This window comes from Macaca fascicularis, chromosome 13, assembly GCF_037993035.2.
Source record: "Macaca fascicularis isolate 582-1 chromosome 13, T2T-MFA8v1.1".
NCBI classification, from domain to species: Eukaryota; Metazoa; Chordata; class Mammalia; order Primates; family Cercopithecidae; genus Macaca; species Macaca fascicularis.
Window position 1 is genome coordinate 120,775,635 of NC_088387.1, and position 24,657 is coordinate 120,800,291.

The window sequence follows — 24,657 nt, forward strand, 5'->3', positions numbered from 1 at the left end:
AAAAGGCTTATAATTCATTATTTTAGAAATAATCATTTCCAAATATTGACAAGACCAGAGTCTGGGCAGGCTGTGAATCTTAGATGACTTAAGCTTAACTTTGATTCTATGTTTAATAATTCTTTTACCCTAAGCAAGATATTTACACTCATCCCCAGGTTCACGATGAACAAACCAAGGATAATTACACTGTGTCCCGGGGCTTGGTGGTGATTAATGCAATCATGCATAAACACTACCCAGTACAGTCCCTGGCATCTGGATGGCACTTAATATACAAGAGAGATTGAAACTGCCTTTGTGAAACTTATGAAGGCGAGAAAAGTAGCGTAAGTGACCCCACCTTGCTTCTAACCTCACAAGCTGATGGCCTTGTTCATGGCTGGACACAGGCCCAGTTCAGAACACAGGAATTTAGCTTCTAGTTTAACCTTAAAGCAAGGATGATAACAGCCCCTTCCCAAAGCTACCCCGTTCTTGTTCGAGGACCAAAACTGCCTTTGTATAGCTAATGAAGGGCCACAAGTTTAGAATTATGGCAGGAACCTGAATTCTGCTAAAAGCTCTGCATAGGTCAATCATAACTAGTTATTGTTTCTTAACTTGTTTACTGCTTAAGTGTCATGTAGCTGGTGTTCACAAGACTTGTAACTTCCCTAATTGCCTCCGTAGATAACATCACTATTGTAAAGACTAAGACTGGTGTCTGAGATATTTTTTCAGACCTTATATTTTAGTGGAACAACTGATGCTGCCTAGACCAGTGACGCCAACCAGGAAGCGATGCAGTGCACAAAGACAGTTTGGACATCCCGTCATTTCATCCCCAACCCAGCCAGTCAGCGTTTCCCATTGTCTAGCCCTTTGCTGGAAGACTATCCTATAAAATCCTAGCCTTTGAATTCTTCATAAGGAAGATTTGAGAAGTACCTCCTGTCTCCTCTCGCTCAGCTGCCTTGCAATAATTAAACTCTTTCTCTGCTGTAACACGTGCTGTCTCATTGTATTGGGTTTTTTGTGCATCAGGCAAGAAGAACCCATTAGGCTGTAACAAGATTATTTTTAAAGAAAATAATTTGTTAGAAATGCACCAAGTAAGAAAGCTAGATGCACAAGTATTAGTTTAAGCTGATTTCTGTTCAACTGCACAACAATTTGTTAATGAAAAGAGTCAAACTCTGTAAAATATTTGAAGAGATTTATTCTCAAATATGAGTGGCCACGGCCTGTGACATCACCCTCAGGAGGTCCTGGGAACATGTTCCCAAGGTGGTTAGGGCACAGCTTGATTTTATACATTTTAGGAAGACATGAGACTTCAATCAAATACATTTAAGAAATACATTGTTTTGGTTCAGAAAGGTGGGACAACTACAAGTAGGGACTTCCAGCTTAGAGGTAGATTGAAAAATTTTCTGATTGACAATTGATTGAGTGTATGTAAAGACCTGGGATCAATGGAAAGGAATGTCTGGGTTAAGATAAAGGATTGTGGAGACCACAGTTCTTATTTGCAGAGGAAGCTTTAAGGTAGTAGGCTTTACAGAAAGAATAGGTTGTAAAATATTTCTTTTCAGACTTAAAGAATATGTTGATATTCATGCCGGAGAGGCATCATGAGGCACACCCAACCGTTATTTCCCGTCATGGCCTGAACCAGTCTTTCAGGTTAAATTTTAAGAAATCCCTGGCTGAGAAGGAAGTCCATTCAGATGGCTGGGGGGCCTTAGAATTTTATTTTTGGTTTACAAATTATTCATGCACCCTTGCGTTTAGCATAAAACATATAAAGGGCATGCTGTGCTCCAGGCAGGGTCCGGTGGCTGTTGCCATAGGGATGTCAACCTAAAGCAAGAAGCTGAGGCTAAATTAATACATGTGGAGACTTTCTTTGAGCTAAGCTTGAGAGCTGCAACCTGGGTACACAGATTTAAATTGCCCTGAATATACACTCCAAAAAGCTGCAGTTATAAATGGACCTTTAAAAAAAAGTGGCAGTTTCTGAGTTGTTTGCCCAAAATCTAAATTAAATACCATAAGCTACTGATTGATTGGCCATGCTTTGTTCTTTGTATCACAAATTCCAGGAACATGAAGACGATAGGTGAGGCAGCAGGGCAGGGCCCAATGCCTTTAAACAGCTGCCCCAGGCAAGGATGCACGTGTGGGACTGCAGGACTGCAGGACTGCAGCCCCAAACTCACGTCTCCCTGGGACTGATAAATTCCGCAAACCTCATGTAGCTGACTCCTCTGAGCTAATTTTCTCTTCCCAGGGATGGGTGAGATCCAGCCATTCAGACCCCTTAATGCTGAACTCACAAGGCCTTGGCCAAGGAGCGAAAGGAGTGAAAGACGGGTTCACACATACAGTGATGGGAGCCAGACAGGGGCCTGACAGGACGGAGACGGGGACTTCAGAGTGACAGAGAGGAACAGGCAGTGAGAGATGATGTTGTGGTCTTTAAGAAGAGCCCGTGGTTATAAACCAGTGCTTTCAAAACCAATTCTGTCCTGGTTTGATGATGGTCTGAGTCTCTGGGTAGGGCTGGTGAGGGTCAGCTGGGGTGTGGCTTGCCTGAGGGCTCCTTGGTTTTCATGGGCTGAGCCTTAACACCAGGAAGACCCACAGGCTGGTCAGGAGGCTACTGGACCCTGCCCTACAGGAGTCCTGGCTGGAGCTCTAAGCCCTCTCAAGTCCTGACCTTCTTACTCAAGGGCCCAAAGCCCCTGCCTGTTATGGTGGTGCCTGGTAGGGTTAGCACTGGGACCAGAAGGGCTTTACCTTCCTGTTCCCTGATGACTGAGCTCTGACTATTTTTTTCCTCTTTACCAAATTCCTTTCTAAAGGGCCCGGGGAGTTGTGCCCTATAAACCATAAAATCCCCTGGAACAGATTCTTTTTTTTCTTATTAATCCATGTGATATGGTTGACTTTCCAGCCTGACTTTGGTACAGCATGACATGGTGGATGCAGATGCCCTCATCTTAACTTCAGTGTTACTTCACACTGAACTTGAGACAAAGCTTAGCTCTTTCAACCAACTGCCAGCTAAAGAATCCCCAAAACCCACCTATGACTTGTAAGCCCCCACTTGGAGATGCCCACCTTTCCAGGCTGAACCAGTGCACACCCTCCATGCACTGACTTCTGATTTCACCTGAGATTCCGTCACCCTGAAATGTATGAAAGCAAATTGCAACCCGGCTGCTCAGGTGCACCTGCACCTTCTTGGGACCTCAGGAGGCTGTGTGTCCCCAGGTCACAGTCACTCTGTTGGCTCAGAATAAACCTTTAAGTATTTTGGCAGCATTCGATTTTCTGTTGCCATCCTCTTTATCTTCCTCTAGTTGTGAATGCTGAAGCCCGCATTGCAGGGAGCTTGCCCCTCTGGTTCATGTCCTGGCTGCCCCTGGAACTTGGCACTGGAGAGGCTGGGTGAGATGTGTGGAGCAAACAGGACTTCCTGCTCAAGCAAGTCTGGACATCAGAGCTGGACATGGGGACTGAGACCACAATCAGCTGTGGTCGGGGCAAGCCTGCCCTCTGCCCTCCCTGGGACGGGGGCTTCCTGCCTCCAGAGACATCCTTGGATGTGGGCGGCTCTCAGGAGTCCCAGTGCCGGGCAGGGTGGAGGGGTGGTCCTATCGGCAGGGCTGCTGGGCCAGGTGTGCCCAGAACAGGGCGAAGAGTGAGACTCCACTCTTCCTATGCACGTCCTGCTTCCCAAATTCACAATCCCAGTAAGAGGAAGCTGCTGCTGTCCTAGAGAGCAGGTGCTGTTTGAAATGCAGGACACTCAAGAGACAAATGTAATTTATAACACAACTCACAACAAGCCGGGAGCAAGAAACCGGCCTCGTCTAAGGAGTGAGCTCCCTGCCCCGAGGTCTTCACAGAGGACTTGCTAGGGAGGCTCTGATTTGCATTGATTAGGTCCTCAAGAAGGTTTTAAATATTAAAGGAAAATATCTTTTCCAGACTCTGAACTACCTAAGTCCCAGGCTACAGCATGTTGTTCATTAAAATAAAACAGGCTGGGTGAGGTGGTGCACGGCTGTAATCCCAGTGCTTTGGGAGGCTGAGGCAGGCGGACGGCCTGAGCCCAGGAGTCTGAGCCTGCAGGGAGCTATGACTGTGCCACTGCACTCCAGCCTGGGCAACAGAGTAAGACCCTATCTCCAAAAAAACACAAACACAAACAAAAAGCAAAAAACAAGATAAAAACTAGAAAACAGAGCATTGTTGGGTCTCAGCAGGTGGCGCCCTGAAGCCTGGCACATGGATGTGCTGAGGGCCCCAGAAGCTGCCTCGGAATCAAGGTCCCTCCAGCCTTGTCTTGTTTCTCTCCCAAGGGCGGGGAGAAGCTCTCTGGAGTCTCCTTACTTGACTGAGAAAGCTTCTTTCAAAGGAATGCAACTGTCTTAAGACCGCCTCTCCAGAGATCTCATTAAACAGCCGGGAAAGATCCACCACCAGAGAAGAGAAGAGACTGGAGGCGGCCACCAGGCCCAGACTTTCCCCCTCTTCTGAGGGCAGCTCCCAGAGGTGACCTGGGAGACTTGGTCTGCAGCCGAGACAACCTTCACTCCTACGCACCCTCCCTGGAGCACGGGCCTGAGCATCTCCACTCCTCTCTGTAAGGAGGGCATTTGGGCCTCAGCCACCTGGACCCTCTGAGTTCACATGTCCCATGACCTCCATGAACACATGTGAGTGTAATAACTGTTCTCTGCTTCTCTCTCGTTAACGTGTGTCTCTGCTGTAAGGGTGGCAGCTGTGGCCCTTTTTGATGGGGAACAAAGGGATCGTCCTGAGCTTCCTGATGGACACAGAAAGCACAGCGTTCAAGTGGGGGAAGATCTGGACGATCACAGGTGAATCCGGTCACCTGGAAACTCCTGTGAGCATCTCCAATAGCAGAGACACGCGGACTCCTGCAAACCCAGCTCAGCTGCCGTCCTCCCGTGGCAGCCAAAGGTCTCAGAAAGGCATGTCTCTAAAACTTGGTTTTCTCACCTATAAATTGGGGCAAACCCCAGTCTGTGTGTATTGGGAGAATTAAGTGAGATACTGAATGTAAACTTTGGCACAATTTAACCATCAAAAATGGCAGCTATAACTTAGGCTAATAACTTCTTTCTTTGAGCCAGGTGTCTTGCCTGTAAAATGGGGATCTTTTGTTATAAAAAAATTAGGAAGAAAATAAACTGTAATTGGCGAAACATCCCAAATTAATTCAAGGATTATTAATAACAAAAGATGGAAAAATTATTTTCCCATTTAGGAAAAAATGTGAAGTAATAGCAAAACTAGGATGCTTTTATAATTAATGCAAGTAATAATAAAATGTCACTATTTTACCATTCAATTTTAGAAAGACAAATCACACTATGTCAAATATTTTATTTTTGTACTGGATCACTTTTATGAATATATGCACTTACATTAGAGATATTTCATGTTAGAATCTTTTTTGGTTGAAAGAATAGAGGTGATCATCTCTTTTTGAAGAGATGCCATTTCAACAATATTTTGTTATTTGGTATTTATTAATTCCTAGCAGGAGCCAGCTCTATAGAACCTGGAAAAGAAAAATGACCCACTTTGCAAAAGAATTTCTCCTTCGATTAGTATGAAATGTTTGCCCTTTCTATCCTGGAAAGGATAAATAACGGTGTATTATAAACGGGCTGTTGCATGATGATCTCATTTATTCAAATGCCAAGTCCACCCTCTGTCTGCATAGACTCCTCTTCCCACCCCTTCTTCCAGGGTAATAACAACCGGCATCTCGGTTCTTTAAGTAACTTCTCCAAATTCACAATCTCTGAGGTCTGCAGGTTTTGTTACCTAAATCAGTAAATTTAGACAGAGGTGAGGATTTGCTTTAGTTGTTAGCTCCGGTTTTTTTTTTTTTTTTTTTTTTTTTTTTTTTTTTTTTTTTTTGTGGGGAGGAGAAAGAAGACCTTGGGAACACACAGAAAATTGACAGAGGCCATGGAGAGGGAGGCGAGTGCCTCGGTGCCTCTTCTGTGCCTCCAGAGCCTCCACCCTCTGGGAGCTCCCGGAAGCAGCCTGTGCTGCATCCCAGCTTGATTCCGGTTCGATGTGGCCGGTGTACGGATGGTGCAAAGCCTTAAGCAGTTTCTAGTCTGCAGATCAGGGAGTGATGCAGCAGCCAATACTCTCATTTGGCCATTAGCATGGGGGCAGGGGGTGCTGCCCTTTCCCCCACCTGACCATCTTGTCTCCAGCCTGTATGCAGGTGCCAGCGCATAGCTCTTGGGCTGCAGTGGAATGTGTTTGTTTCTGTGGGTTAAGCAGTTACGGCTTCCTCTACTGTGGTGTGGCAGAAGGGTTTACATTTTCCTCTTGATATTCATCAGCTTAAGATTCACACATCAGAGAAATAACCAGCCCTCACAATGAGCAAATCTTTTTACTGATGAGGTGTGACAAGCCTTCCACTCAACTTGAGGGAAAACTGGCAGGAAGCCCTCCTCCTGGAGTCTGGAAAAATATAAAAACAGCTACAAACCATTCCTTATATCAATGTGAGAACTGAAGTGGGAATTCAAGGTGGCTCCAGCCCCAACTAGCACATGTTAGATAACTCTGGTAAGTGACTGTCTTGTATCACGCATTAGGGAGTTTAAAACACTGCTGCCAAACAGCAAAAGAGAAAAGAGATGAAAGTGGACTTGATCAAAATAAAAAACTTTTGTGCATCGAAGGACATTTTCAAGAGAGTGAGAAAAGATGAACTATAGAATGGAAGAAAATATTTATACATCATGTATCTTAGAAGAATTTAATATCCATAATATGTCAAGAACTCCTACACATCAACAACAACAAAAAAACCAAATAATCCACTTTAAAAATGGGCAGAGGACTTAAGTTTCTCCAAAGGAGACACACAGATGACCCCTTAACACAGGGTAAGATGCATCACATCATCAATCACTGGGGAAATGCAAACAAACAAACAAAACCCTCAAAATGAGATACCACTTCACACCTACTACAATGGCTGTAATATTTGAAAAAGGAGAAAAGAAAAACATTGGTGAGGATGTGGAGAAACTGGAACCTTCATTGATGGTTGGAATGTAAACAAGTATAGGTGCTGTGGAAAACAGATGAGCAATTCCTTAAGAAAGTTAAACAGAGTTATGATATGGCCTAGCACATTCACTCCTAATGGGTATTCCAAAAAATAAAAAAGGGACTCGAACAGATATGTGCATGTAAATGTGCATTGCATCATTATTCACAATAGCCAAAAGGTGAAATAACCAGAGTGCTCATCAACAAATATTGAATAAAATATGATGTATCCATAAAATGGAATATAACTCAGCTCTAAAAAAGAATGTTCTGATACTTATTCCAACATGGATGGACCTTGAAGACATTAAGCTCTAAGCAAAAGAAGCCAGACAGAAAAGGTCGTCTATTCTATGATTGCACTTCTATGAGACACCTAGAAAAAGCAAGTTCATAGAGACAGACAATAGAATAGAGGTTACCCAGAGCTAGAGGTTGGGAGAAGGGGAAAATAAATTTTGCTCCTATCCCCTTATAATGAATAATCTGAAAAAGAAATCATAGAAACAATCCCATTTACAATAGGATGAAAAAATAAAATGCTAAGGAATGAACTTAACCATGGATGCAAAGGTCTTGTAGAATGAAAACTAAAATAAATTGTTAAAAGAAAGTAATGAAGACACCAATAAATGGAAAGGCATCCCATATTTATGGGTTGGAAGGCATAATATTATTAAGATGTTAATATTACCAGAAGTGAACCTCAGATTCAACACATTCTCCATCCAAATTCCAAAGTTATTTTTTAATAGAAAAATGCATCTGTAATCTTAAAGGATCCTGACTAGCCAAAACAATCTTGAAAACAAATAAACAAAGTCTGAGGTCTCATAGTTCCTGATTTTAAAGCTTATGGCAAAGCCACAGTAATCAAAACACTGTTACTGGTATAAAGAGAGACACACAGATGAATGAATGAATAATGAATGATGAATGAATACACCAGAGAGCACAGAAGTAAAACCTGGCCTATGTGGTGCCATATAAGTCTGCCACTCAATCGGAAATGTCCGTGCTACGGGCAATAGGCAGTTTTTAAATTAACTGGTGCTGGGAAAATTAGATATCCACTTGCAACACAATGAATTTAGGCTCTTACCTTATACCATATATAAAAATTAACCCCAAATGAATCAAGGACCTAAACATAAGAGCTAAAACTTTAAAAAGTTTAGACAAAAACATAGAGAAACACTTCATGACATTGGGTTTGGCAATAATTTCTTGGATATGACACAAATAGCAAAGGCAATCAAATAAAGCATAGATAAATTAAAAGAGATAATTAGATTGCACCAATATTAATAACTTTTGTGCATCAAAGGACACTGTAAACAAAGAATAAAGAGAAACTCCCAGAATGAGAGAAGACATCTGCAAATCACACACTTGATAAGGAGCTAATATCTAGAATATTTAAGAACTCTTACAAACAAGCAACAACAACAACAAAAAAAACTTGATTAGAAAATGGGCAAAAAATCTGAATATTTATCTAGAGAAGATATACAAGTGTCCAACAAGCACATGAAAAGATGTTCAACATCAATAATCATTAGAAGATAATAAAACCCCAGTGAGATAACATTTAACATCCATTAGGATAGCCAGTACTCTCCTAGGAAAATCAGAAGTGTTGTTGAGGATGTGGAGAAACTGGAACCCTTGTGCATTCCAATTTCCTTTGTTGGTGGAAATAAAACAGTGCAGCTGCTACAGGAAAGAGTACAGGAGTTCCTCAAAAAATTAAAAATAGAATTACCACATGATCCAGCAATTCTACTTTTGTTCAATACCCAAATAATTTAAAACAGGGACTCAAGCAGATATTTGAACACCTGTGTTCACAGTAGCAATATTCACAAGAGCCAAAGGATGGAAGCAGCCTAACTGTTTTCCCATGAATGAAAGGATTAAAAATTGGGTATATGCATATAATGGAATATTATTCAACCTAAAATAGAAAAGAAACAGTAGCCAAAGCAATCTACAGATTCAATTGCAATCCCTATCAAAATTCCAATGACATGTTTGACTGAAACAGAAAAAAATTCTAAAATTCATATTGAACTACAAAAGACCTTGAATAGCAAAAGCATTGTTGGGCAAATAGAACAAAGCTAGGGGCATTGCACTACCCAGCTTCAAAATATACTACAAAGCTGTAACAACCAAAACAGCATGGTACTAGTGCTAAAACAGAAATATAGACAAAAACAGAATTGAGACCCCAAAGATAAATCCATGCTTTTACCATCAATTGCTCCTTTACAAGGGTGGCAAGAACACATAATGGGGAAAAGATAGTCTCTTCAATAAATGATGTGGGGAAAACTGGATATTCACATGCAGAAGAATGAAATCAGATCTTTAGCTCACACCATATACAAAAATCAATTCAAAATGGATTAAAGATTTAAATGTAAGACCAAAAACTATAAAACTACTAGGATAAAACATAGGACAAAATATTTTTGGCATTGGTCTGGGCAATGATGTTTTGGATATCACTCCAAAGGCACAAGCGATGAAAGCAAACAGACAAATTAAAGTCCATTGAACTAAAGAGTGTCTGCACAGCAATAAAAACAATAAACCAAATGAAGTAACTACCTAAAGAATGGAGGAAATATTTACAAGCCATGCATCTGATAAGGAGTTAATATCCAAAATATATAAGGAAGTCAAAGAACTCAAAAGCAAGAAAACAACCTGATTTTAAAATGGGCAAAAAACTTGGACAGTCTTTTCTCAAAAGAAGACAGACGGATGGCCAACAAGTCTATGAAACAAATGTTCAGCATCACTAAGCACAGAGAGAGTGGGGAGAATGGGAAACTGATGCCTCCAAACTGGTAGGTATTATTGTGTCTAGTACTTTTCTCTTTGAAAATCTGCATCAAAAGAGGCATAATTTGGATTTCTCTCTTTACCAATGCCTTTGAGTTGAAATATTATAGCATTTTAATTTCAAGACTAATATTATTTTGACTTCCAAAATATAGACCCTAATGGGGATGGTCCCTTCCAAATAAAAAAGATAGGAAAACAAAGCAATGAGAATATGATTTGTCTGATCTGGTGACGTAAACCATGACTGTGATGTACCTGAAAGAAAAGTAAAACACACCAGCCTCTCTCTAAGGTCACCCAGCGGACGGGTTTGAAGGCTGCATTTCTATCTTAGAAGCTGGAGTGTTTACCAGGGACAGTTCTCCCAGTGTGAACATCCATCTTATATTTTGTCAAACCCAATCACAAGCGAGTTATTTAAGCTCATTGGACAGAACCTGAGTGTGCGTCATGTGGTTTCTCGGTGTTCAATCCAGACCCACACGGGCTGAAGCACATGTCTAGATTTAGTGTAATGATACTTGGAAAACGGAATTCACCTGTAGGACTCCAGTCTAACATAAATTTATCTTAGAAGCCCTGATGGTTGAAAATAAAATGATTAGAAATTTTCTTGGTTTTCCCTGGGCCCAGACTGGCTTTACTTACCTACGTGGCCATTGTTTTAATGCTCTAACTTCCTCACCCACCTGTGAATCCCCAAAGCCAAGGTCAGAGAGGAGCATGAGTCCTTCCCTCTCAAACAGAAGCTATAGCCCCGGTTCACCTTTCCTGGACCAGCAGGCAGCGTGGTTGGCTGCTGACGGCTCAGGTCTCTGCTGGGCTTCTCTCAACACTGAGAGAGCCAGGAAGTACGTTAGGACCCATTCTGTCACGTCTCCCAAAAATTAGCTTATATGTTGATAAAGTTTCTCAAAGCATGGTTACTTGCAGGAAACATTTATGAAGCATCTGTCACATGGAAAGCCAGCAGCTGATGCAGTGCAGGCACGGGGATACATTCAGAGTCCTCTACGCAAGGAGCACAGGCTCAGTGCGCTTTAGTGTCAACAGTGGCTGGGCCCCAAGTTGAGAGACAAAACACATGAATCTCTCCATGAAAAAGGGAATTACTGGGATAGGGTTATAATCAGGAAGAAAGAACATAGCTATTTAAGAAACAATTCACTTTTCTGTATTCTTTGAGTACTTTGTCCATGCACGTTTTGAATATTCATTTTCATTTTTATTTCAATAGTTTTTGGGGAATGGGGGTTTTTGTTTACATGGTTAAGTTATTTAGTAGTGATTTCTGACATTTTGGTGCACCTGTCATCCGTGCAGTGTACACTATACCCGGTGTGAAGTCTTTTATTCCTCAGTCCCCTCCCATCCTTCCCCCACCAATTCCCCAAAGTCCACTGTATCATTTGTATGCCTTTGCGTCCTCATCGCTTAGCTCCCATTTATGAATGAAAACATATGATACTTGGTTTTCCATTCCTGAGTTACTTCACTTAGAATAATGGCTTCCAGCTCCATCCAAGTTGCTGCAAAAGACATTATTTTGTTCCTTTTTATGGTTGAGTAACATTCCATGGAGTATATGTACCATGCTTTCTTTATCTACTCATTGGTTGATGGGCACTTAGGTTGGTTCCATGTCTCTGAAATTGCTAATTGTGCTGCTATAAACATTTGTGTGCATGGTGTCTTTTTCATATGACTTTTTTTTTTTCCTTTGGGTAGATATCCAATAGTGGGATTGCTGGATCAAATGGCAGTCCTACTTTTAGTTCTTCAAGGAATCTCCACACTGTTTTCCATAGTGGTTGTGCTAGTTTACTTTCCCACCAGCAGTGTAAAAGTGTTCCCTTTTTACCACATTCACACCAACATCTATTGTTTTTTTAACTTTTTGATTATGGCCATTCTTGCAGGAGTAAGGTAGCTTATATGTTGTGGTTTTAATTTGCATTTCCCTGCAAATTAGTGATGTTGAACATTTTTTCATAGGTTTGTTGGCTGTTTGTATATTTTCTTTTGAGAACTGCCTATTCATGTCCTTTGCCCACTTTTTGATGAGATTATTTGTTTTTTTCTTTCCGGTTTGTTTGAGTTCCTTGCAGAGTCTGGATATTAGTCCTGTATCGAATATATAGATTGCAAAGATTTTCTTCCTTTCTGTGGGTTGTCTGTTCACTCTGCTGATCATTTCTTTTGCTGTGCAGAAGCTTTTTAGTTTAATTAGGTCCCATTTATTTGTTTTTGCTTTTTGTTACATTTGCTTTTGGGTTCTTCGTCATGAACTCTCATTGGCCTAAGACAATGTCTAGAAGAGTTTTTCTGATGTTATCTTCCAGAATTTTTATAGTTTCAGGTCTTAGATTTAAGTCTTTGATCCATCCTCAGTTGATTTTTGTATAAGGTGAGAGATGAGGATCCAGTTTCATTCTTCTGCATGTGGCTTGTCAATTATCCCAGCCCCATATATTGAATAGAGTGCCCTTTCCCCAATTTATGTTTTGGTATGCTTTGCCAAGATCAGTTGGCTGTAAGTATTTGGCTTTATTTCTGGGTTCTCTATTCTGTTCCATTGGTCTATGTCTGTTTTTGTACTAGTACCATGCTGGTTTGGTGACTATAGCCTTCTATTATGGTTTGAAGTTGGGTAATATGATACCTCCAAATTTGTTTTTTCTTAGTTTTGCTTTGGCTATGTGGGCTCCTTTTTGGTTCCATATAAATTTTAGGTTTGTCTTTTCTAGTTCTGTGAAGAATGATGATATTTTGACGGGGACTGAATTTGTAGATTGCGTTCAGCAGTATAGTCATTTTCACAATATTGATCCTACCCATTCATAAGCATGGGATGTGTTTCCATTTGTTTGTGTCATCTATGAGTTCTTTCAGCAGTGTTTCGTAGTTTCCCTTGTAGGAATTTTTCACCTCCTTGGTTAGGTATATTTTTAAGTATTTTATTTATTTTTTGCAGCTGTTGTAAAAGGGATTGAGTTCTTGATTTAATTCTAAGCTTGGTAATTATTGGTGTATAGCAGTGCTACTCATTTGTGTACATTGCTTTTGTATTCTGAGACTTTACATAATTCATTTATCAGATCTAGGAGCTTTTTGAACGAGTCCTTACAGTTTCTAAGTACAATCATATCAGCAAACAGCAATAGTTTGACCTCCTCTTTAAAATGTTGGATGTCATTGATTTCTTTTTCTTGTCTGATTGCTCTGGCTAGGACTTCAGCACTATGGTGAATAGAAGTGGTGAGAGTGGGCGTCCTTGTCTTCTTCCAGTTCTCAGGAGAAATGCTTTCAACTTTTTCCCATGCAGTATGATGTTGGTTGTGGGTCTGTCATACATGGCTTTTATGACCTAAAGTCATGTCCCTTCTATGCTGATTTTGTTGAGGGTTTTAATCATAAAGAGATGCTATATTTTGTCAAATGCTTTACCTGCATCTATTGAGATGATAATATGGTTTTTGTTTTTAATTTTATGTGATGTACCATGTTTACTGACTTGCGTATGTTAAACCATGTGGATTTTCCCTCCGAGGGCCCTAAATATTCCCATGTCTCTGGCTTTGGGGGAGTTAGCTGCTGACACTCCAGGTTTGCTTCGGGAGAACCGTCTTCACTCCGACTTGGCCCTGCTGCAGGGGGAATTTTGTGACTGAATGTTGTAACTTCAATTCACCATTCTGAACACGTTAGTTACTGAATGATAATATACTTGCTTGTTGCCACTGCTTAGAAAAGAGATTTGATTCAACTATATTTTTGTGTTCATTTGAATATTGTGTTTCTGGACTCAGCCATTGAGAGACTTACAACCAAAACAAAGATGTTGTGTTCAAACATCCTAAAAGTAGCCAATTCATTTTTCTGGAATGAATAAATTGTCCAGCCTTCTATCAAAGGTTATTATTTAAGAAATGGAAAGAGAAGAGAAGGAAGGGAGGGAAAGAAGGAAGGAAGGAAGGAGAGAAGGAAGGAAGGAAGGAGAGAAGGAAGGAAGGAAGGAGGGAGGGAGTGAGGGAGGGAGGGAAGGAAGGAGGAAAGAAGGAAGAAGGAAGGCTTTGCTTTTGTTTTCATTTTCTTGAGACGAGATTTTAAAAAATAATTTCGGATCTGTATTTGGGAAGGGGGCGTTGCGCTTCACGAGTATCATATTAATTGTTTATGCTCTTCCTTTTGATATCCATCTGCATGAGAACATTTAGAAGCCCCTGATTTACAGACAGGGAGATGGGAAATTCTCTGTTGGGTGACATTTTGCTGGGGCTGGCCCTCCCTCCTGGCACCATCTGGCTTCCTGAAATAGTTTTCTCAGCACCCTCGATTCAGTCTTTTCAGTGATAAATGCTGTGGGCATCAATCGGCGCTCCTGCCGAGAAAACTCAGCAGCCAGGCCTCAGTTTCAGAAACACCCCAAATTCCTTCTGGTCTGCCAACCCCTCAGTGGTCCTAAACACGGAGGGCTTGGCTGTGGCTGGCACACTCAGCTGACTCACTGATGGCAGAGGCATAATTTTCAGTGGGGTTTACTCTCACAGATCATTATAGAGTGAAAAATACACAGTAGTGTTTCTCCCAGAGACATGATTCTGCAGTAAATTGTGCCTTGCTTTCAAGGCACAGCCTCTGCTTCATGGATATATATGTGGGAACATCAGAAACTTCTGTAGGTATCTGTATGGAGTCATTAAAATGTATCTCATTTTAATGATAGTAGGAACAGTTTTCTCCTTAGAACTGATGAAACTCCTGTGAGTACATTTGGCAGTTTCTTTAATACTAATTTGCTCCTTCTTCGTTAATTTATTCATTTAAAACATTTATCAAGTGTACATATGTGCTGAACCTCATGATGAATATAAAAAAGCTAAATTAAAGTTGCCCTTTGGAAGCTCAGCCTAGAGGCAGAAATGGACTTATAAAGAAATATGCAAAATACAAGCAATATGCACAGAAACATGGCAGGGTCTCACTGGGTCTCTTTTGTGGGAATTAGGAAAGGGCAGCTTCCCCTGTGCAGTGCGTGTCAAGCTATGTCTGAATAATCTGACATAATTTGCATGAATAACACAATTAAACAGCACAAGATGGAAATTCTTCATTCAATAACATTTGCTTCCTCTCCACTCTTCTTTTTTTTAAAGGAAAAAACAGTCAAAGAGGAAGAAAAATATTTTATTTAAAAACTACTGCAACCTCAAATTTCCAGCCATTGGAATCCTTGTGAAATCATCCCACAGTCTTGAATTCTACGTGATTTTTAAATTTCTTCTATTACTTTTTTTTTTGAGATGGAGCCTGATTCTGTCACCCAGGCTGGAGTGCAGTGGTGTGATCTCGGCTCACTGCAAGCTCCGCCTCCTGGGTTCACACCATTCTCCTGCCTCAGCCTCCCGAGTAGCTGGGACTACGGGTGTCCATCACCACGCCTGGCTAATTTTTTTGTATTTTTAGTAGAGACGGGGTTTCACCGTGTTAGCCAGGATGGTCTCCTGACCTCGTGATTCACCTGCCTCGGCCTCCCAAAGTGCTGAGATTACAGGCGTGAGCCACCATGCCCAGCCAATTCTATGTAACTTTTGCAAATAATGGATGGTAGGAATTAACATTTCACTCTGCTCCCCAAGCCCCACAACTCCTCCTTCAGATTTCAGGAGAAACTCAAGTGTTCTCATCATGCACTAATTACTAAGGCAGTGTCCTGGTAGAATATTCCAGAAATATTTTCAACAACTACTAAAAGGAAACTTGTTTCATTGTTACCACTCATTTTACTAGAAAATCAACTTACTAGGAATACTGTTTTCTCTGACACTCCTGGTTAATTGATGTAATGAGGTAATAAAAGGTTCCTATTTCTTAAGACGACATATTGCTAACATCCAAGATTTGCAAGAGCTTTGAGTCTCACTCAGAATTCATTCCCGTGGACTCCTTATGTCCTGCATTAGCTTCTATAGTTTTCATTTCCCAGCCGCCGTGTTCTAACTTTCCATATATCTCATATATTGACAACTGCAGAACCTCAGTGTGTGGAGGTGACTTCTGAAAATGCCCACGGCCACCCACGCACTAAGTCTTTGCAGTCATCCACATGTCTGTTTCCTATTCTGTGGGATAAGGTGGGAAATGCTGTCATCCTCGTCTGTGTCCCCTCTTCTTCCTGTGTAAGCTGTGAGGCCCTCGACTGCACAGAGCCCAGGGAGCTGGGGGGCGCGAGCGACATGCCCAGGGCCTTTGGGTCACTGCTCTTGTGAGGTCCCTGCCTCTCTCTACCCAAGTTCCTCCCTCTCGCCCCAGGGGTGCCACGGAGGGGCCTTGGGTGGCTCTGAGATCCGGTGTGGGGAAATGGAGGTGGAGGGTTTTTTAGTTTGGGTTTGTAGGGACATATTAATGTGCCCCACACTCATTTCTAAGTGTAGCTAGGTTGCTGTATTTGCAGTTTTACTTTTTTTTTCCATAAAAAATTCCCATGAATTATTTAAGCTTCAAGCCCTACGAATCTGGCATCTATCCCTGTGGCCTCTGGAACTCCCTGGGGCGTTCTCCTTTCCACCCACCCACGATGGAAATACGTAGGATCCAAACACAGCAGCACAAGGCAGCCATGCCTGTCACAAAGCCTCTGTCCCACGCGAATCTAACATATTTCAAGCCCCTCTGTCTTAGGTGACCTGATACTGATGCTCCTTTTATTAACAGATAATCAAGAGCTGACTGATCATTAACAAATAAAACACAAATGCATTTAACCTTAACAGACACTGTTAAAAGGGTGTTTCAGATGCCATGGAAGCTGCTGGAGGTCCTGAAGCCTGTGCCCCGGGGATGAGAGGGGCTCAGAAAGCCACAGGGACACCGCGGGCATGAAACCCTCATGGCCACCGGAGACCTCGCGCCCTCACAGTACGAGACTCAGAGCTCCACAAGATTAAAGCAGCAAAAGGTTATGGTGCTCCTCCCCCGCCAGGGGGCCCAAGGCAAACAGCTGCATAAATAAACAAACCAGAGGAAGAACGTTCTATTTTCATCCCTGATCCATTCACATCCATGCCAGTGAAATACCAGATGGAAATTGATGTCAAGCCTCTCTCTCCACATTCCCAGCTTGCTGGCGGCTGACGACCCCGGGATGCGGCTCAGGGCAGCCTGCTGAGAGGTCAGCTCAGGGCCCTGCGGTCAGCACGAGTGCTGCTGCCTCATCACTGTCCCCCACCCCAGGAGCCACAGCCTCTGTACCATCTGCAATCAGGTTTTACTTTTGTCAATTTCCAAAACATAAAAATGTCAAACAATCACATACAATTTCCGTTGTACTTTAAGTACAGCTATAAATTGTCATTTCATTGAGATCAATGAAGAGAGGTTCAAAGTTGACCTAAACTTTCATATATAAAAATGCCACATGTGACGTGTTGCTCAGATTAATTCCATCAGAGAAAAAAATGTCTGCAAAGTATTGACAATCTGTTTCCACACAATATGTGTTCATGAGTCTCGTATTTTTTAAAATTTATTTTTCAGTTTAGTAAATTTAATCTTGTCTTACTAAGTTTATATAAAAACTGGCTTGTAGGCAACACATTTATACATAAAATATGGTAAAAGCCAACACCTGTCAATAGTACAATGTCACCTCCAGGCAATGAATTTAAAAGGTCTAAGGTCTTTTAATTAACAAAGAAGTTTGTTCTCAATATTATGGTCAATTCATCACATACAGGGTGCAAACAAAATACAGTTTTAAAACCCTTCCTTTAAATTTTGACTTCTGGTATATTTTAAAATATTGATTTCCTGCTAATATTTACTAAGATGCTTGTACATTTTAGTCAAACCAAATACTTTGTTTCAACAGTCACTATTTTAGGATATAAACGTCTCTCTAATAGGAAACATCCTGTACAGCTTGAGCCTCCCAAATCTGAAAATCCAAACACTGAAATGCCCCAGAATCCCAACCTTGAGTGCTGACCTGATGCTAAATGCCCCAGAATCCCAACCTTCTTGAATGCTGGCCTGACACTAAATGTTCCAGAATCCCAACCTTCTTGAATGCTGCCATGATGCTCAAAGGAAATGTTTATTTGAACATTTTGTATTCTGGATTTTTGGATTTCAGATGCTCAATCAGTACCTAATCCACAAACATTCCAAAATCTGAAATCCCAAACACTTTTGGTCCCAAGCATTTCAGATAAGGGACATTTGACCTGGACAGGCTCTTTCGATGTATCTATTGTCTAATTTTTAAGAAGGACTCGTGCTTCGGGACCTATTGGTTTATGTATGTGTGCATGGGAAGGATGGAGGCTTTTACCAGCGGACCATCTGAGCTGTACTTTATGTGTGGGTGGGTGGCAGAATAACCCATACCCCATACCTTCGTCTCAATCTGTTTGGTGTCCAGATTCTGAAACAGCAGCTTTACTCGAGTTTTCCCATCATCTGAAGATCCCTTAAGCTGAGAGAATTTAAATCTCCAGAGCACATTCTGTAAAGGAATAAAATTAATTAGTGATTTATAAACAAGAGTTCATTTATTTAATTAGCATCTCTTACTACATTAAACAGCCTTGTTACATCAACAGACATTCACATAATGTTTAAATCGATATTTAGCATGTAATGATTTGTCAGTCTCTACTTTCTCACTCTTCAATCTTTGCAAACTGGCTTCCTCCAGCCCACCCAGCTCTCCTGCCCCACGGTCCAGCCTCCAGCCCACCCAGCTCTCCTGCCCCACGGTCCAGCCTCCAGCCCACCCAGCTCTCCTGCCCCACGGTCCAGCCTCCAGCCCACCCAGCTCTCCTGCCCCACGGTCCAGCCTCCAGCCCACCCAGCTCTCCTGCCCCACGGTCCAGCCTCCAGCCCACCCAGCTCTCCTGCCCCACGGTCCAGCCTCCAGTAGCTGCTCCGCATGTCTTGAGGATGCATCAGCATCCACCGTCCTCAGTCCCTTGTCGCCCGCAGTGGCCCCCTCTGGACTTCCCTTGCGTTTTCCTGTACACAGCCTTAAAACATCTTATGAGCATTGCTCCTTTTTCTGCTTGGAGAACTTCAGAAAAATTCACTAAAAGTTCCAGTTCTTCCTATATTATATAAGACATAGTCAAGAGTGCAGAAAAAATGAAAACCTTTAATCCTGACTGATACCACCCCATCTATGGCTATATGTGAACCACTAAACCTTAGTTTTTCATGAACCAATTTGAGAAATGTAAAATTAAAAATTAAAAATATTGCCTTTTAATACTACTGCAAAAATTACTCAATGTTTGCTAAGGTACTTTAAAGATGAAATGTACTCTACACACTCTTACTCCCATAAATAAAAAAGGCTGCAGCAAAGAAAGACTTAATGGATGTCTTCTATAAAAGGTAGTTTTTAATTATACATACTTCATTATAATAAATCTTTATCTTCCCAGAAAAATTCCACCAGGGAACAGTAATTTTTTTTTAGCAAGCCATAGGTCGAATTTCCATTAAAAGCTTTTATTTTTAAACAAAGAACATATTTTCCTCTAAGTGTCAGGAGAGGGAAAGGGGCTGCAGAAAACAGGGAAAAACTTTCAAGAACACTTTTATCCCATCTGACCATTGACGGGTTTATTTCCTGCCCACATGCTAACCTCAAGATTCTTGGCCACATCTTTTCTTTTATATTAAATCAAGGAGCTAAATAGAATCTCCGCATTTTATGCCAAAGTGTCAAAGCACACGTTTCCCGTAGGTTTTGGGAAAATTAGAACTTCATAAGATCTTAGGGAACAGTTTCTCTGTCTCTTCCATGTTCACAGTGAGGAAACTGAGCCCATATCCACCTGGACAGACTTGAGCATCAGGATCCTTTTAGAATTGGAATTGCCAGACACTGTGCAGAAACAGAATATTCCAAAGTCATGCCTCAGTCACTGCTTCCCATGTGATATGGTTTGCCTGTGTCCCCACCCAAATCTCATCTTGAATTTTAGCTCCCATAATTCTCACGTGTCGTGGGAGGGACACAGTGGGACGTAACTGAATCACGGGGGCAGATCTTTCCCATGCTGTTCTTGTGACAGTGACTAAGTCTCACATGATCTGATGGTTTTATAAAGGGCAGTTCCCCTGCACAATCTCCCTTGCCTGCCGCCATGTAAGACATGCCTTTGCTCTTCCTTTGCTTTCTGCCGTGATTGTGAGATCTCCCCAGCCATGTGGAACTGTGAGTCCATTAAACCTCTTTTTCTTTATAAATTACCCAGTCTTGGGTATTTCTTCTTAGCAGTATGAGAATGGACTAATACCCTATGGTCATCAATTCCAGAAGTGAAACATGTGTATCCATTCTTGTCGTGAGCAGAAGAGAGTGTGATGTGAGCAACGGGGCACTGACGCAAGCCCCGGAAGCAGATGGCAGCCACAGCCGGCCTGGAGGACCTGTCCCAGTGAGCGAGCTGCCCGAGCCACTCCTGCCCTGCTCCACCCACTGCACCTGCCTCCGGAGAGCCTCTTCCCACACTCCACACCCATTCCACCTCTCTGCAAGCTGTTAAGTGAAGGCTGTGACTTCAGCCTCTTACATTGAGGTAAGTCTCATCTGCCTTTAAAAGAACCTATTATCCATCATTTGTAGGAGGGACCTGATCATAGGTATGTGCTCATCCATCAGGAAAAGCCGGGCAGTCTTGGCTATTGAGGTTTTGCCTAATTTCTCACAAAATAAGCAATACTCAAACGACTCAGTGAGCAGCAGTAAGAGGCTTTGGCTCAAATTTGATTTTGAAGAAAGAAAGCTCAGTAGTGGTCTACCCCTATTAGGATAGGGTCTTGGAAATAACCTAAATTAATATTTTGCATGGTATCATAAACTGCTATTAAAACATTATATACAAAAAGTGCAAAAATATCTATATAAAAGTCCTGTTTATTGTTTAAAGGCTTCGAAATGGTCCTCACAGTGAAGTGACTTAGGTATATGATTATTGTCTTTTTGGTCCATTGATATTGCACCGTAACTGTACTCAACACTGGCAGATTTGAGAATAACGTTTCCTCACGAGGCATACACATCCAGTATATATGCTTAAAATTGTGTCCCAATTTTACCATCTAGCTCTTGTTGGGGTAATGGAGGACAAGGATCTCGTCAGCTTCTCTGGTTTGGGACAGGCTGCAACGTGGTCCAGGCACAAGTCGGGGCTCTGTGGGTGCAGGTGTGGCTCTCTTTCTGCCCTTCTCAGAGCGTGTGGTGGGGACGTGGTGGCTCCTCTCGTAATCATCCCTTCCAAATCACCCCGGTGGCCTCTTTTAACTCTTTCACAGCTTTTCTCTTATGCATCTCATAATAGCAATGTTTCTGTAAAAATGGAACTCGTTTTTCCATTATGGATGGCATTTCTGCACACTTTATTTAAAAGTGGTCTGGGTAACAGTTTAATTTCACAACTCTAAGCCCTTCTCCAAAGCGCGATCGGACCTTCTAGATCGGAATGTGGCATGTGCTCCACTCACAGCTCCAGAGACGCTGTTGGCAGCCAGTCACAACAGAGCCATTTTTATTTGTTCCACAGCCTGGGGGATAAACTCGGGTGGACCCATCCTCCCGTGGCACAGATAAAAGCTTGAGGGAAGCCAGATTTCTAGTTCTCCCTCTTGGAAGACAGAAAATATTTTTCCGTAGTTTTAGTAATTAAAGAGCAGCTTTGCAGTTGAGTGCACGTTACATGAAACATGCTAATGTTTACATATTACTGTGATGGTTTCAGGTTGTTAAAGATGATAATCACATCTCACTTCCTTTGTAACATGGTCTGATTGTTAACATAACTGACAGTGGAAGGTAAAACTTCCCCTGTAATGCAGTCCGATTGTTAACACACCGACAATGGAAGGTAATCCTTGAATCCTTCATGGTGGAGGTGCCATGGATAGTACCAGGCAACTCCATGACACCAGGGACTTTGAGATACTCTCAGTTCAAACTTGATTCATTTCTTGGTGTTTTCCAGAGAGTTGTAGAGACACTTGCTGCTCCTCCTCATCAGGCCAAAGCCAAGTCTGCACTTTGTCTCCCACAACAAACAATTCCTTTTCAGCTTTTAAAAACAGATCTTTTTGTTCCTCTCCATCAACCTTAACTCAGCCCCACAGGTATCCTGTTCCTAACTAAGGACCAGGCCCCATGGGGGCCAGGGCAGCCCCAGGACACTCTTGTGAGGGTCTGCACTGATCACCCTGAATACAGAATCATAATTTGCTGCGGTGTGGGGAGTGACCTGGTGGTACAGTTAGAATAGAAGTTGCCATTTAGAGACAAGTATAGCTTTTCATTGTGCCCCCAAGAGCAAGTAAATCCTGTGATGGTTCTACCTCTCTAGCAGCTCTCAGTCCTACATGTGCAACTGGGCCCCATCCTGAGCCCTGTGGAGGCTGAGGGCTCAGGCAGGACCCCTCCCGGACCCAGGTTGTTGCCAGGTTGGTGCCTGGTGCGCACCCGGGGTCAGTCTCCGCTTCTCTCACACCACTGCGGGTTCTATTCTTGTTGATATTCTCTCCCACTTCTGATTAGTTACATGGAACAGGAGGGAAGTCAGTGCTAATCCAGAGAGCAAGAGGATGTGGACGTCACCCAGAGGCCCCACTGGCCTGGAGTGCGCTTGGACAGGGCAGGTGACCTGCCTGCACGGGGCAGGGACGCCCTCCATCTCTAGCAGCTAGGAGGGTGTTCTAGTTTATCCTCTTTAATTAAAAAAAATACTTTCCATCTAGAGATTTAGGCCATATAGATTAGATAATGGTCTTCTCATTTATTTTGTAAGTGCAGAAAATATTTTCATGGTCAAACACATTTTTTGTTTTCCTGCTTAACTCTTTTCTCAACGTTGAAAATAGATAGTTGATGGTTAATGGATTCAGGCTTGGAAATAATTGCTTGTCTTTCTCTGGCAAGCAGAGGTGGGCAATCAAGAAATTTGACTATACACAGGCTTCGAACCAGGATGTCCCAGCAGATGACTTGGGTTGGCCTCCCAAGTCCAGAACCTCTTTCCTTGCAAGAGTTTGGTGAATAGGCATTGCTGCCATGTCATGGTCTAGTTTTGACCCAGAAAAAATACACAAATGTCCTGAGTTAACAGTATAGTGTGGCGTAAAAGTGCTAATTGTCTTGTGAATATAAGCATGGTAACTCCCAAACAAAATATTTGTAGCCACATAATCTAGTTGATTTTTTTTCTAATAACTAATACAGAGGGCACATGGGCACTGGAGAAAACATTTTAAATAATTATTTAGAAGCATTTCATATTCAATGATATTTATTTTCATAATTGTTTCATATCATTCATCATATTGATGCTCTTATCAATATACAAATAATTGGAAGCCTATTGATGCCAGACTTACAAATGTCCTCCAACATTGACATGAGTGACAAGATGCCAAATAAAGCAAAATTATCAACATTTTATGAATTTACAACTCATTGGTTTATCCTTCATAGTTAAGGTGGGAAAGCTTTCCTTCAAAAAATATTAATTCAAATATTGTAAATTCTATAATAAACCCAAGTAAACTACAAGGAACGATTGTTTATGTTGTCATGCACTATTTTCATGTTGAGTTGCTGTCTGAGTGGACTCAGCAAACCAGTGTTAGGCCAGAACTCCTTGAAATAAAGAAATAATCCCAAGAAAAATGTGAGGTCAAGTGCTCTCCTTCAAAGGAAAACAGGTCAACAGGTCAGGGCCTCTGAGCCTCAGATTCAGACCACAAAAACACATCGTCATTGAATCTTTACACAAAGCTGACCTAGAGTGGAGAGGACAGCGAGCAGAAGAGACCCACAGCTGAGGAGGGGAAAAGTTCCTCGCTGGAAGGTGAGCGGGAGGAGGGCTGGAGCCGGCCAGGCCACCTGCCCAGCACGCGGCAAAGAGGCCCCCGGACCGCCTGCATGCTTACTCTAGCATTGCCCAGGTCATTTTGGGTGAGGGATACCCACGCTGTCAAACAGAAAGAGGCACGAAAGGCTGTAGACAAATGGGCTTTGATTATAGGAGCTCAGCTGAGTTGGACGGTCTGGTTACCAGGAGTTTAAAACACTGCTGCTTTACCAAAGGGCTCACAACTGCATTTTGCACAGCATTAAGAAACAAATTACAGCTATTTTAAAAGTTGACTGCATTAATTTTAGGGCTGACTCTGGAGATAGTTCTGTCTGAAACGATAGGAAGTGCCCTGTGAGGCCCCAAGCCCAGCTCTGCCTGACTGTGCCTGGCATCATTGATCACACCAGGGAAATGGAAGAGGCTCCAGGAAAGGCCCTTGAGGAGGAAAGGCACAGGGCAGCCCAGGAAGAAAGGAAACTCACTGGGGAAATGAAGGTAGGAAATGTGTCAACACGTTGAGCAATGGCCTGGAAACTCACAAACATCGCTCCCACCCAGAGAGCCCCGTGGCCACTCCAGGTGAAAATCAGCCCCTGCAGGTACGAGGCTCAGGGCTTGGCTAAACGTGGTGATGGATGTTCTTTTCATTTTTGCAGACTCAGTTGGATCTTCCTATGGTGAGACCTTCTGGCAGAATCACGACAGGGAGACTCATGACCTCTGGACACTGTGCTGAGCCCCGGGCATGGGTGAGAGGTGCTGGCTGGGAAGGGCCTGTAAGTACATTACCCACAGCAACACA

At 42.3% G+C, this 24,657-nt stretch overlaps 1 protein-coding gene across 24 annotated transcripts in view; it reads right to left on the reverse strand.

The window, feature by feature from the left end:
* Positions 1 to 24,657, reverse strand: part of SNTG2 (syntrophin gamma 2) — a 375,050-nt gene that overhangs the window by 9,144 nt on the left and 341,249 nt on the right. For all 24 annotated transcript variants that reach the window (XR_012422722.1, XR_012422721.1, XR_012422725.1 and 21 more), the window contains one exon: positions 18,365 to 18,475. Coding sequence is in view for 19 of the 24 variants with exons in the window: in XM_074012496.1 (XP_073868597.1) it covers positions 18,365 to 18,475 (111 nt within the window). In the remaining 5 variants the exon portion in view is untranslated. The remainder of the gene's footprint in view (positions 1 to 18,364; positions 18,476 to 24,657) is intronic.